The sequence below is a fragment of the Entamoeba invadens genome (genome assembly GCF_000330505.1).
Source record: "Entamoeba invadens IP1 unplaced genomic scaffold scaff_1105074726705, whole genome shotgun sequence".
NCBI lineage: Eukaryota > Evosea > Mastigamoebida > Endamoebidae > Entamoeba > Entamoeba invadens.
Genome location: NW_004440440.1, coordinates 134861 through 148889, shown reverse-complemented (window position 1 = coordinate 148889; position 14029 = coordinate 134861). Strand labels below are relative to the sequence as shown.

The 14029-nt window shown below is 34.2% G+C and overlaps 8 protein-coding genes across 8 annotated transcripts; 3 read left to right on the top strand and 5 right to left on the bottom strand.

The window, feature by feature from the left end:
* Nucleotides 1-41: 41 nt before the first annotated feature.
* Nucleotides 42-1604, top strand: EIN_268110 (activating signal cointegrator 1 complex subunit 3, helc1, putative; the record flags this gene model as incomplete). Its single annotated transcript, XM_004257798.1, has 1 exon — nucleotides 42-1604. The coding sequence occupies one exon, from the start codon at nucleotides 42-44 to the stop codon at nucleotides 1602-1604; it is 1563 nt and encodes a 520-aa protein (XP_004257846.1).
* Nucleotides 1605-1763: 159 nt separating this feature from the next.
* Nucleotides 1764-2753, bottom strand: EIN_268100 (hypothetical protein; the record flags this gene model as incomplete). The annotated part of the gene is made up of 1 exon (XM_004257797.1): nucleotides 1764-2753. The coding sequence occupies one exon, from the start codon at nucleotides 2751-2753 to the stop codon at nucleotides 1764-1766; it is 990 nt and encodes a 329-aa protein (XP_004257845.1).
* A 221-nt stretch (nucleotides 2754-2974) lies between these two features.
* On the bottom strand, nucleotides 2975-4936 carry EIN_268090 (hypothetical protein; the record flags this gene model as incomplete). The annotated part of the gene is made up of 3 exons (XM_004257796.1): nucleotides 2975-3090; nucleotides 3203-4788; nucleotides 4872-4936. 3 exons carry the CDS (start codon nucleotides 4934-4936, stop codon nucleotides 2975-2977), a joined length of 1767 nt encoding a protein of 588 aa, XP_004257844.1.
* A 591-nt stretch (nucleotides 4937-5527) lies between these two features.
* On the bottom strand, nucleotides 5528-6226 carry EIN_268080 (hypothetical protein; the record flags this gene model as incomplete). Its single annotated transcript, XM_004257795.1, has 1 exon — nucleotides 5528-6226. The coding sequence occupies one exon, from the start codon at nucleotides 6224-6226 to the stop codon at nucleotides 5528-5530; it is 699 nt and encodes a 232-aa protein (XP_004257843.1).
* Nucleotides 6227-7325: 1099 nt separating this feature from the next.
* Nucleotides 7326-9647, bottom strand: EIN_268070 (hypothetical protein; the record flags this gene model as incomplete). The annotated part of the gene is made up of 1 exon (XM_004257794.1): nucleotides 7326-9647. The coding sequence occupies one exon, from the start codon at nucleotides 9645-9647 to the stop codon at nucleotides 7326-7328; it is 2322 nt and encodes a 773-aa protein (XP_004257842.1).
* Nucleotides 9648-10252: 605 nt separating this feature from the next.
* On the top strand, nucleotides 10253-11245 carry EIN_268060 (hypothetical protein; the record flags this gene model as incomplete). The annotated part of the gene is made up of 1 exon (XM_004257793.1): nucleotides 10253-11245. One exon carries the CDS (start codon nucleotides 10253-10255, stop codon nucleotides 11243-11245), a length of 993 nt encoding a protein of 330 aa, XP_004257841.1.
* Nucleotides 11246-11393: 148 nt separating this feature from the next.
* Nucleotides 11394-12323, bottom strand: EIN_268050 (hypothetical protein; the record flags this gene model as incomplete). Its single annotated transcript, XM_004257792.1, has 1 exon — nucleotides 11394-12323. One exon carries the CDS (start codon nucleotides 12321-12323, stop codon nucleotides 11394-11396), a length of 930 nt encoding a protein of 309 aa, XP_004257840.1.
* A 349-nt stretch (nucleotides 12324-12672) lies between these two features.
* EIN_268040 (hypothetical protein) lies at nucleotides 12673-13409 on the top strand (the record flags this gene model as incomplete). Its single annotated transcript, XM_004257791.1, has 2 exons — nucleotides 12673-12852; nucleotides 12903-13409. 2 exons carry the CDS (start codon nucleotides 12673-12675, stop codon nucleotides 13407-13409), a joined length of 687 nt encoding a protein of 228 aa, XP_004257839.1.
* Between the last annotated feature and the right edge of the window lie 620 nt (nucleotides 13410-14029).

The following is a 14029-nucleotide window of genomic DNA, read 5'->3' as shown; positions in this document are numbered from 1 at the left end:
GGAAGAAGCCTCGAAATTAGCAGAAGAAGGTGACCGACCAAATGTTAAGAGAGTCATTACCTTACGGGATTGGAATGCACCACGCCGGGCTGAATGAAAAAGACAGAGATTTGGTCGAGGACTTATTTAAGTCAAACAAAATACAAATTTTGATCACCACCGCGACGTTGGCGTGGGGAGTCAACTTACCGGCTCATTTGGTCATCATTAAAGGCACTGAATACTTCGACGGGAAAAAGCATCAGTTTGTCGATATGCCATTGACCGATATTTTACAGATGATGGGGAGAGCCGGACGACCGCAATTTGATAATGAAGGAGTTGCTGTGATTCTGACGTACGAGCCGAAGAAGGACTTCTTAAAGAAGTTCTTGTTTGAGCCATTCCCGTTGGAGAGTTACTTTGAGAACGTCATAGCAGACCAACTTAATGCGGAAATAGCTGTTGGGAATGTCACTTGTTTAAAGGACGCCGTGAAGTTTTTGACGTACACGTATTACTTCAGAAGACTGTTGAAAAACCCCAATTATTATGGATATGACGGAAAGATCCAAATTGGGAAGTTCTTAGTGAGTAAAGTGTTAACTGCCATTGAACAATTAGTGAGTGCGAAATGTATCACATACGAAGACGGGGAGTTACAAGCGACTTCTATTGGGAAGGTAGGAACGATGTATTATATCTCGTACTTGACTATCAAGATGTTTGCTGTGAGAATGCGGAAGAACTTGAGTCACCAAGAGATCATCCAAATCATCGCAGACGCTGCGGAGTATAACAATCACCCTGTTCGACATGAAGATGACAACCACTGTCGAACCTTATCGAAAAGTGTTAGATATGGCAGTGTTAAAGGCTCTTTTGATGATCCGCACACAAAGGTTTTCTTATTGTTAAGCGCGTACTTTGGAGATAATACACTTCCAATAGTCGACTTCGTCTTGGATACTAAAAGTGTCTTAGATCAAGCTATTCGAATAGTTCAAGCATTCATTGACATAGTAGCGGAGAAGGGGTATACCGATGTTGTAGTGAGAGCTATAGAAGTGTTACAAATGATAGGAAGTGGTCGATGGGTCTTTGAGTCTCCTTTGTTAACCCTTGCGGGTGTTTCGCAGAAGAACGTCGTCAAATTTGAGAGACAGAATTTGAGGTACTTGCCCCAATTCTTCGGAATGGAACAAAGTGCATTAACAAAGGCGTGTAAGACGGCAGGACTTAACTCGAAGCAAACAGATCAAATTAGAACACAAATCGCGAAGTTGCCCCGAGTCGATGTTAAATTGATCGTCCCCGAAAAGGTCGAAATTTGTGATGAGATATTCGACATTTCTATCAATTTAGTCAGACAGAATCAAGGATCAAATTACGCGTTTTTGCCACGCTTCCCCAAGATGAAACAAGAAGGGTGGTATGTCATTGTTTTACGACCAGATGGGAGTTTGGCAGCATTGAAAAAGGTTGGGATCAAGAAGGCCACAAATGTCACATTGATGTGCGTCTGCCCTGTGATCACAGGGACGTTCAACTTCAAGGTCCTCCTCTTATCGGATTGTTACCTTGGTTTGGACCAGCAGTACGAGTTGCCAGTCACATTCGTGTAATTATTTAGTGAATTCGTTCTCTTAGTTCTTTACTATAAAGTATAGTAATTTTACTTATTTCATTCTATTCGTATAGTTCTATTTTTAAAACTATACTCTTATAATACTTATATTATTAATGTTTAATAGTGATGTTTTATAAATATAATAGAGTGCATCTCAATTAGAGTAGACAAGAAGATACGCCATTGCGTTTCTGACCTCTGTAAAGTCTGTTTTAATGATCTGTTCGTCGTTGCAAAAGAACCAATTTGGGCCTCTTCTTACATACGCAACATAATGTCCTCTTCCTATATTATTTCCTCTGTGTTCGACGACCACACTGAGCTTATAATTGACACTCTTCTTCCCAACTTTAAGACTGAGTGTTTCTTCAAATGAAACGTGATCTGTGATTTTAACCACTTTTAATTGCACTCTGTCGTAAATGAATCTGTTGAATTGAAGCACTAAAACCTTTGGAAATTCTTCTATGGAAAGTGTTTGGACTATATTCCCTTCAACCCTTCTTGATGTCGCCAAATTATAACACTCATTTGTGGTTTTACAACAATCCTTTCCCTTCTGAAGAGGGACGGAGAAGATATAAAAGTCCTGGAAAACAGCTTTGTTTGCCTTTTTCTTGGCATCGACAGTCGTTGTTGTCATTCTTGTCTTCCCTCTGAACACTTCAGACACACAACTTTTCCCGTCCGATTTCTCCGTGCGCAAACTAATTTTCTTCGACTTTTCTCCAACCTCTTCCCACCCGTCGTCATCTTCTTCTTGAGTCTCCTCCGGTTTTTGGATCTTCAAACTTTCGACGTGAAGCGCGTTAATGACGGTCGTATAGAATTCTCCCGCATCCATTTGTCTCTGGCCACTCTCTGTTTGGAGGTCTATAATGATCTTCCTCATTTCTTCTGGGGGATCAATCGACTCTCTAATGATACCAGGCGTCTTCGACTCCAACAGTGGCTTCAACATTTTCTTCAAAGCAAAAGTATATGGCGTCTCCGTTGTCGGCTCAACCACTTTGAGGTATTTAATTAGGGCTCGCTGACTACATAATATTTGAAACACACTATTTGCAAAACACGTCGAGCGGAAGTTCTTAATCCCAATTATCGGAATTTCAATCGGGGTACTTGTCTTTGGGGCTTCTGACATTTACTTATCTAGTTAATATGTTAGATAAGAATAGTTTAATTATGGTTTAATTAGTAGTTTTGTATATGAGTCTTGAGTTGTTACAAAAAGCAAACCAAATATCAAATTCATATTAAGTATTTAAACTATCAAAGATATACGAAAGGTTATATATTAAAATATATTAAAAACATATTAATATTCAAATTAAAATAAGAATATGACAACACTAAAACAAATATTTATGCTTTTACAACAGTCCCGAACAACCCACTTGCAACACCCGCGACGTCTTCATCATCATCAGCAAGCAACTGAAAACAGCGTTCTTTGATCTTTTCGTTTTCCATTATCTGGGCTACTTGTTATTTCCAATGAGAGACACCACTTCAATAAGTAACGATGTGACGACTTATAATACTTGGAATATACTTGTGTGATTAACAGAATTCAATAAATATAAAACAAACGATATTTTGAAGCAATGAGATGGATGGCGTGGCACAGGTGTATTCTCACATTAGGAACAGGATCATCGGCTCGTTGCAAAAAGAAAGGCATATAGAAATTGTCCAATTTGGCCAAAGCATCGTCCATTGACTCGGCTTGCCCAAAGACAAACGCGACAAACTCGACAATGACTTTTCTCCGATGGTAATTTCTCTTTGACAATACAATGAAGTTACTTCTGATTTTGTCTTGAAACTCTTTCGATGATATCGTGAAGACTTGCGCAGTGACTTCTGCGGCCTTCGATCGAGTCGCTGCCATCGGGTCATTCAATAATTTAAACAAGTAGTTTTGCACATCCACTGACTCCCCAACACATTTCACAACTCTCCCAAAACTCGATGCAATTTGGAGTCTGACTCTCCAGAACGGGTCTTCCATGAAGCTCATAAAACATTTCATGTACCTCTGTTTTAGCTCCGGCGTGACAATTCCAATCACGTCCGCCAATGACGATATAGCAGCTAATTGCACCACCTTCTCGTCTTTCAACAAGTTGTCATAAACACCCAGGAAAAAGTTTCTGGAGTCCATCGCTTTGACGTAGGGCATGAATAACTGAAAACACGTCCCAACACTATAACGAGCCCCAGTGGCGGTAGACGACGCCAAATTCTTCACGATAGTGAATACCGTTTCCGTCTCCTTTTCCATGAAGAACAAAATTATCGAGCTCAACGACAATCCCACAGAGGTCGGAGCGTCTGGGAAAAGTCTCACTGTATCTGCTGATAAAGCAACCAAAATCGGCAGAATTTCTTTTGAGTATTGATTTGCCAATTTGGACCCGACGATATGTAAAAAGCGAGGTATTTGCTTTAACGAGACAATTGCGTTTGGTTTGTTAGCGTCTTGGACCAACGAGAAAAATGGCCTGATCAAATTTGACTTGTTTTCAACAGCGATTTCGCAAATATCTGCAATACATTCCGACGCTTTCTTTCGAACAACAAACTCTTTGTCATTAGCACCACACACTATTGCAGGTACTATCATACCGTCGACATAGTCTGTTGGAAGTTGTGTGGAGAGTAAAGCGTACGTTTTAATAGTACTTTTCCTCAACGAGAGGTCTTTTGAGACTAATAAATCTGGTAACTTTGGTAAGAGCAGTTGAATCTTTTCATCGTTCGTAAGTCGTGGTAACATCGCATCGACCAAAGCCAATCCAAACGATTGGTTTTGGCAGTCCGAATCGTCCAAAAGAAGTGCTTTAGCAACGGAGTAGACATACCCTCTAAAGTCGTTTTCATTCAACATTGGAATGACACGCTTCAAACATTTCACCGTCGACTTCTTAATCGATTTTTGACCATTGACCAACAACTCAGTGAGTGGAGCAACAAGTAACATTGCTTGGGTGTGGTATTCTTCGTTTTCCGAGACGTATAATTTACGAATGACTGGCAGCAAGTTCGATATGAGTGATGACGTTGTTGGGTCATCTTTACTTGCTAAGTAGTCGCGAAACGTCGGAACCAATTCCACAAGTTGCTCGAATGTGAGTTTTGGTGTGAGGTCATTCAACGTCTTGTAAGCGCTTTTTCTGTGCATAAGTAATGTTTTGTTCCGACAAATTCAATCATTAAATTAAGAAATACTATTGACCCAACTATATTAAAAACAAACCGTTTAGGATTTGTCTTTTTAATTGACTCGACAAAGCCCTTGAACTCGTCAGTGTTGCTCGCCATACAGAACTAATTTTCAGGTTTCGTTTTATACAAATTTTTTTTAAAATTAAACCAACTTGTTAAGTTGTTCATTTTTCCTTTTGATCAAAAAGGTGATTTTTTATTGGAATGGAAAGAATTAACTAATCTGGTAAAAAGTATAATAAAGTTTGGTACTGTTATTCTATTTATGTGATTGTTTTTGTTAACTCTTCCGTTTTGGGAGGGCAACATTCTGACAACTGAAAATGATTAATCAGATTAAAATAAGAACTATAATTATAATGGGATAATTAACTTATAATAAATTATTGGTATTTAACTAGATAAAAAGGCATTTATATTTATATATAATACTTTAATAATTGTTTTTAATTGAATAAAAAGAAAAGCCTTCAAATTTTCAAATAAAGTATTTATGTTGCCAATTTAAACATACTAAAACAATTAACTATAATTATAATAAATAAATATTATATTATAATATATACAATAATATAATAAAAATAAATTATAAAATACAAATGGTTACATTATAGAAAGACTTTAAATTTTATATTTTTTAAATAAATTTTAACCAAAAGAATTCAACAAGGAAAACACAGCAGTAAATTAATAATAGTTTTTATTATCCATACAATAGTTATAATAACTCTCAAAGATTAAAGGCCAACACGAATCATCTCCCGTCGAATAATTTAAAAAGTCCAATTGAACTGTTTCTATTAAATCAAACAAATTTTGCCACTCGTCACGAGAGAGTGGTCTTACCGATTCTTGTTTTAAAAATCGAATAAAACGGTTGAGTTGTGCGTTTTGTCTTCCAAAGAATTGGTCAAGAATTTCTATACAATCATCTTTACCTATTCTTTTCTGACCGTATTCTATATTACAATCAAATGAAAAGATAAAGAGCCGTTTTGCTTGGACTCTATCATCAAGTGGGTTCTGTGGGATATACTTAACTAGTTCAGTCACTTTTTTCATATGAAATTCATCAAAACACTTTTTAAAGTTGTTGAGGGTTATAATGTTATTTTTCGCGTTGAATTTCCACGCAACCCAAAGAGCTTGTAAAGAGCTGATATCATCAATATGCAAGTCACTCATTAATGAGACTATCCCATTCATTGAAATCGTGTTGTTTGTTTGATATCTGTTGAACTCGTCTTGGGCGTAGTCTACTGTTTGCTCTTTCGGAAGACTTTGGAGACACGTCTGTGGTTCTCTCCGGCTCACTACTTTGCTGTTGCGTTTTTTGTGTATTGACAACCTTCGTGTGATAACGTGGAATGAGTGTTGTGCGCCCATGAAATGAATGGCTGAGTTGCCTATTTCCTTCTTTTAATATCATTCGTATTATTAACGACTCGAAACTTCACTCGTTATAAATGGATGGGCATTTTTAGAACCGAGAAAGTCATTTCATCGGGTTTTTTGGAATTTTTCCCGGTACAACAGCCAAATAACAAAATATCACCAAAAGGGGATTTCATAAATCATTTTCTAAATATGACGGTTTTATTTATAAAATATTCTATTTATAAGACTAACAATATACTATATTAAATAGAATTTTTAATTAATAAAATGTTAGATTATTGTTTTAAATATATTCCAAAATAATTCATATGCAAAATTCCCGATTGTGTGGAATAGATATGTATATGTTTTAGGGTGAAGTTTCATGTCACTGATTCTTTTATATTTACACACACTATTTTGATAATATAAATAACAATTATTATTACCAAATATTAATACTAATATAATAATTATTAATAATTAATAATTAATAATTAATTTTAATATATTGAATAATTGTTTTTCAGAGTTTAAAAAACAATTTTGTTAAAAAAAAGGTTAGTTTTTTTATATTCCTCTTTGTTTTTATATCGGATAATAATTAAAATGTTTTAACATATCTAATAATATAATATTGTATAATATAGTATTAAAAATGATATAACAATTTATTTCAAAAACCGATAAGTTTAATTTGTTAATTTTACAACATATTTTATATTCCCAACACAGTTAATTAAAGTCAAATTGAATTAAATTTTGTTATAAATTATTAATAAATTAATTGGTATATTATAGTAATAAAATTATAGTAATTTAATTGTTTTATAATAATTTGTTTCATTAAGAATCAAACTAATAATCAAAGGTTTTCAAAATCACAATCCTAATTACCCACGTTACCATTTTATAACCAAAATGTTCATTTTCTCTTATAAATTCGTACGTTATAATACCACATTTTCGGCAATAATTATTTTGGAAACGCCTGCTTATAATTGAGTCCACTTGACACATAAAAATAATATAAAAAATTTTAATTTTGCATCGCCGTACATTTTTAAAAATTTGGAGACAAATATATGAAAAAGTAATATGCAAATACCTAGTTTTCACCGTCCCAATAGAGCAAATCTCTTTTGAACCAATTTGCCCTCCAAACGCTTTTAAGAAGTGTAGGTACTTCAGAACAAAGGTAACTCACTTGCATCTTTTCCGACCCCAATTCTTGGAATTGTATTGATGAGATTATACTACCAAGTATTTCTTTTTCAATGACACTCATCCCCTCAAAATTGAATGAAGTGACTTCATTACTTCTCTGTGCAAATGTGTACGACGAGAGTGACTTCACAATTTTTGATGTTACAGTTTGTTCATTGTGAAGATATGAGAACATCCGTTGCACGTCTTCATTCGATGTGCCAAACACTTCAGTTAAGAAACAAAAAGTAGACACCTCACGCCCGCAATTTTGTGTGTTTCCGATTTCTTTTAATGCGTTAACAAAAATGTCCGTGAGTGGAGATATAATGTCAAACAATGGATTACCAATACATGCTATTTGTAGTTTCTCACTCTCCTCAATACCTAAACATTTCTCAACAAAGGGGTGACATACAATTGTCACACTTCCACGTGTCGTGTTATTGATGTCATCTATTACATGTTTTAACGTTCCTTTCACCCACTTTTGGACATCCCTCAGTGTCATTTTCCACTCGCAATGTTCACCAAAGTCGACATTGAGGAATTTCAGTTTGAGTTGGTCTCTGGTGTTACTGTCACAGAAACATAAGACTCTTCTATAACACCCACTCTGGTCAACACACACGATCATCCAATCTTCAAGTGTTTCTTTCTCAATAGACATTAATTCTTTACTTTGTGTTCCATTCAATGCAACAACTTCTTTAAGACTTTGGCTCCCAACAAAGTCGATACAAAGTGTCACATTCTTTGTACATACTGGAAGGTGTTGTGTGAACGTCATCCACTCTTGACTTGTCTGTTGGTCCTTTACAGAGTCTTTATATGCTTTGTCAAACACTTTACTACCACTTCCCACATTCGTTGTCACAAACTTTTCAGTATTTAAAAACACAATGATTTGCTCTTCTAATTCGATTCGGTTTACTCCACACCTTTCAATGTAAAAATCCAAAGTATTTCGTGTAAATGCGACTTTGTTCTGCGTCATCTCTGTAATATTTTGTGTCACAGAATTCACGTTATCACAGTGTAACACTTCTTCACACAAATTCGTTGTTTTTGTGACAGTCGATAAGACATTTTCAGTCTTAATTTTCTGTGGTTCTTTCACATCTTCTTCACTTTCATCTCCATCTATTTTAGTCTCTTCCATCTTTAGCTTCTCACTCTCCACTTTGCTCTCCTTTTCTTCATTCTCACTAAATTCTCTTTTCTTTTCTCTTGGTTTGACTTCTCTCTTACTCAAAAGTTCTTTCACTCCTTTAAAATACTCCTCTTCATTCCACTTCGCATCGCCTAAGTACTCTTCAGACCACTTGAGTAAATCGGACTTTGACTCGTCGACCCTCTTCAGTATTTCCACAAAATTTGTTTTCAACTTTCTATTGCCGAGGGGGTACTTGTTCTTCAGTAACGCAGAAAATTTATTCAATGGGTTGAACACATCAAACCCTTCGTCTTGTTCAAACAAAAATTCAATGTTTTCCTTTTCAAACACCTTTTTCACCATTTCTGCTATCTCTTTGTATGCCCCATTCATTATCACATAACACTTCTCTGTGTTTTTAGTGTTTTTGTTTTGGGATTTGATAAATTGGAGCAACACATCCTCTAACCACATCTTCAATTGTTCTTTGGTAATCACCCCAGTATGGCTCTCTATAAATAACGCCTTGTCCTTCATATCCTTCTTGGGTTTTCTTATGTTTGAAATGGCAAACAAAGGAAGCACACTGTCACCTATACCATTGCAGCTGATAAAAATATTCGAAAGGCAACTCCTCCTTCCACAGACTTTCACATTCTCATTGAACACCGTCAACGTCCCAACAAGTTTCTTGTGATAAAACTGCGTACCAAGTTCTTCAACAAAGAAGACGTTTTTAGGATTTGTTCCATTTAAAGTGGCTCTTACCTTTTGGTGAAAAGACAAACAGTTTTTGAAGGTAGTAAGACGAAGGGTAGCCAAGACCGTTCGTTGGTTAATTTTTAATTCTTCTGAAATATGTTTGACCTTCGAGTGATAATTAATTTTGAGATCATCTAATATCGAGTAAATAGTGTTCAATGTAACTATTTCGTTGGTATCTGTAATAGTTGATATATCATTCATTACTTTGTGTTTTAAATCTGAAGGTATTATATTAGACGCATTAGTCAATTTCGATTCGTCACTATGATGATTGATGTCTTCTTGTGATGAAGAAAGCGACATCGTTATTTAAAATTGTTTTTTCCGTTCTTTTCATTTGCATTTTTTTAATACATAACTCTAACTCGATTATAAATTAAATGTTCAAATATTATTTAATTTTTATATTATATTATTATAATTATTATTTTTTTAGTATGTTATAAAATATAGATGTTAAGACCACCAGAAAATAGTTGTACAAGTAGTTTTATAGTATTTTTATGTAAAATATCGGGATTTTTTTTCAAAAGCCATTTTTTTCCTGATTGTTCAGTTAAATTATATGTGTTAAATTTTATTCTGATTTTTTGGTTTGTTAAAAAAAAATAAAAGTGTAATATTATTATTTTACTTTAATTTTATTATTTTGAATTAATAATGTAATAATATATTTCATTCTTATTCGAATTATTTACTATTCAAAAAATTATATTTTTTGATTTCTTTAAAAAAATAGATTATAATAGTTAAATAATAATAATAATTTTTAGAAATGGTTTATTGGAGGAAGATTTTGTTTTTAAATAAACACACATCAAAATAATGACCAATATAAACATCAGTTTAATTTTTACCATCCAAAACTATTAATACAATAAATTACAAAACTATGAAAAAGTAGAATCATGTCACAGAATGAAGAAGAGCTGTTTACTAAAGTGACTCTTCTTTCGTTTGAAGTAACTTTTAACTCGACATTGCAAACAACACCAACACAGTTATGTGTATTCGAGCCGAGGATTGACGACTCCCAACTTATTAATTTAGAGAAGAACAAATTAATTGTATTGACTATACCAAAAAAGTCAATACTAACCCGCTTCAATTCAAAGCCCCACGAGATTGCTACTATACAACTTTTATATACTAAAGTCGAGGATAACTTGGAGGAATACTCTAAAGTCCGTGGGAAGACTCTATGCGTTGTGGAGACTATAGACACGCGGAAGAGAAAACTTGTATTATGTTTCGACTCAAAACAAGACCGCGAGAGGTGGAAGAAAGTACTGAACACATACACTTCGTCCGCTAAAAACTTTTCACTCTTCGGGGTCGACCTCCGCGACTTACATAAATTGTCGGGGAAAATTGTCCCTCCATTTCTTATGTTGTGTGTAGTTGCGATAAAAAGAGACTCAACCACTCTTTTCACAGACGTCGCTTCGCAAACACTTTCATTCACAATGTCTTCAATCGAACACGGAGAAACAACAGAGTTGTCTCCTCAAGTCGCGTTTTGTGTAATCAAAGAGTTTCTCCGTCGACTCCCCCTTCCTGTCTTTCACCCACTTTTGGAGTTTTTGAATCCAGACAACATGAAAGTCGACAAAATGCGGAGGGTTGTGAAAACTGTTACAGAAGAGCAACGGGGTGTTATTGATGTTGTTTTCGAGTTATTAAATTACTTATCGAAGTTCGATCCACAGCACTTCAGTCCAAAAACACTTGCAAAAGCAATTGGGACCAGTGTTGCGTGGGACAGGACATGTGCAATCTCGTCTGTTGTGTTTGAAGTTGTCGAGTTTTTCATTAAGTCGTATCAGCTTATAATGAAGGAAAACTTTGAAGGAATAGGACAGTTACACAAAGACACCAACTTTCAGATGCTTTCAAAATAGTTTCTTTATTATTATTATTATTCAATATTCAATTGGAGACTTAGAAGGAAGTTTCTTATTGTTTAATTCATTTGTTTTTTGTTTTATTGTTATAAGTTGGTATAAAAGTTTGTGTTATGAACGGGAAGTGACATAAAAATAAATGACATCAGTGAATAGTATTGAATGAGAATGAGTCGTTGTTTGGTAGTAATGTGTCTAGTATATAACACTCTTCACACCCTTCTGTCTCAACTTCAACTTGTTGGTCAAATGCTTTGCTCGTAAGTTGTAAATCACTGCAATATGATACATCCAACGATTCCATGTCATTTGGCAAGTCCAATGTCAAATTAGAGTAATTTGAAAGGGAAAGTGCCTTTACTGAGTGATTTGATAAGTCGATGTGGATTTTGCTATTTTGGATATCCTCACGCTCTTCGGAAGACAACTCTGGTTGTAAAAATGAAAGAGACAATTTTTCAAATGAACTACTTTCTATAATTTGCTCAAAAAAAGAGGAAGAAATGGAAACCTCAAAAACAGTTGAGAATTCAAATGTTTTGCACGTAACATCAAAAATCGTGACGGATTGAACTGATAATATTTTCATAGAGATGTCGTCCATAGTCAACAACGAATTTTCAGAAGTTATCTTACAGTTATGAGACTCGGATATTTCAACGTGGTCCAAGCATAGAGAAGAAGCTGCAAGTGTTACATTTGTTGTATTGAGAAACGTGATTTCTTTGATACACTCTGGAAGTTGTAAATTCAATGGCACCTTCATTTTAACACCACTCAATGTTAATTCCTTCAAATTGTATATCGCAAAGTTGACAGACGGAAACACGGGACTTTCTACATTTTCTGCCCACATCTCAAAATTTAACGACTCGACTTTGGACGGAAAAATTACTTCAAATTTTTGGTGTCCTAAAATCCGGAGGGTGACTTCTTTTGTTGCCTTCTTTGTGTAGTCAAATGTTTTGTTTGAAACGACGCCTTCTTCGTATATGAGAGCAACAGTGTCGTGGTGTTTTGAACTTAAAAACTGATCTAAACTCCCTTCAAATCCCTCTTCTTTGTTCATCGACATGAGTTTATATATTATTAGTTTATAGTAATTTATAGTAATATTGTTTATTAAAATACTTGAGGGAATAGTATTCTTACATTATATATTATAATATTGTATAATTAATATAATATTATTTGTTAACTATAAATAATCGTTTATTTTTTTGAAAATGTTAAACAAATAACAAAATTTGATGTGTAAAAATATTAAAAATGTTTAAGATCTAATTTTTTTTGTAATAATTAAATAACAAATAATTAATAGTTTGATTATTTAAAGTATATAATATATTCATATATTATAGTTTTTTAAACTAATAAATAAATACTAATAAATATGGAGAACTTCATAAAGAGACAAAGTGTGTATGAAGAGAGTTGATTTAAACACGATCACGAGCTTAAATGAATATTGCACGCGTTTTGGGATATCAAAGGCTCCGATAAAAGAACTTGAAAAAATCCAAACAGACGTTGACTATGAAGTGGGTCTTCAACAAGTGTTTTCATTCTATCGCTGTCTAAAAACGTTGACTCAAAAAACAAGTGTTTGTGTTCTTTCACGTCTTATTTTCAACAAAAAGTATTAAGAAAATAGTTGGGCAAAGTCGAACAAAACGGGTTTTATGCAAAAGTGTTAAAGAACTCTGGTTTAATTGATGTTGGGAAAAAGACTCAACTCGACGAAATAATTGCAGACAAAATCATTTCAATAACAGTTCCAACTTTTGATATCGGTGTAGTCAATTTGGAAAACAATGACTCAGTGTCTGTTAAATATGAAATTGCTTTTGGATTCAAACAAAATGCGTTTGTAAAAGAGTTGCATTATATCACATCGTTTGTTGTCGACTGCACTAACCAGATAGATCAAGTCGAAGTCAAAACAAACCACAAGTGGACCAATAAAACTAAAGACGGGTTCTTCTCACAACTCGAGGAGTTAGATACACAACTCTTACTGATCGAAAAGGTCATTCCATACTCATACGACTATTTCACGGGTGTGCTTCCACCATTTGCTCTTGATGAGGACGTTGATGAACAATTTGATGATTTAGACAATTATGGAGATGATTACGACGAGTACGACGATTATATGTAATACAGTTATGAGTTCGTGTTGTTTCAGTGCAAAGATACTTATTATTATTAAATTAAACTATTAAACAACTCATAAAAAGTGGTCTAGTTGTTTAATAAATAAGTATCTATTAATTTAAAAGAGAGAAGACAACGTGGCCGAGTGGTCCAAGGCGTATGACTCGAAATCATTTCTCATTTGAGGCGTAGGTTCAAATCCTGCCGTTGTCGTTTTTCTTTTTAATAATCATTATAATTTTTGTTTCATATAAATATAGTATATTTATATAGATAGCATATTAAGTAAAGGATAATAAGATGGCAAGAGTGGCCGAGTGGTCCAAGGCGCTCGTTTCAGGTACGAGTCTTTTCGAAGGCGTGGGTTCGAACCCCACCTCTTGCATTTTTATTTTTTTATTTTTTTAATTATTAAAAAATAAAATAATAAAGCAGTAATAAACGATATTGTTTGTACGCTTAAATCTGGCATAAATGAATTTAGGAAACCCGCATTCGTTTTTTCTTTTTTCTTTTATTTTACAATCTTTTACAAAAAATACTTTTTTGCTTTAAAAAAACATCTAAAAAAACAATGGCTAGAAGATTTCAAGAAGAAGAAGTCGAAGAAATAGAAGAAGAAAA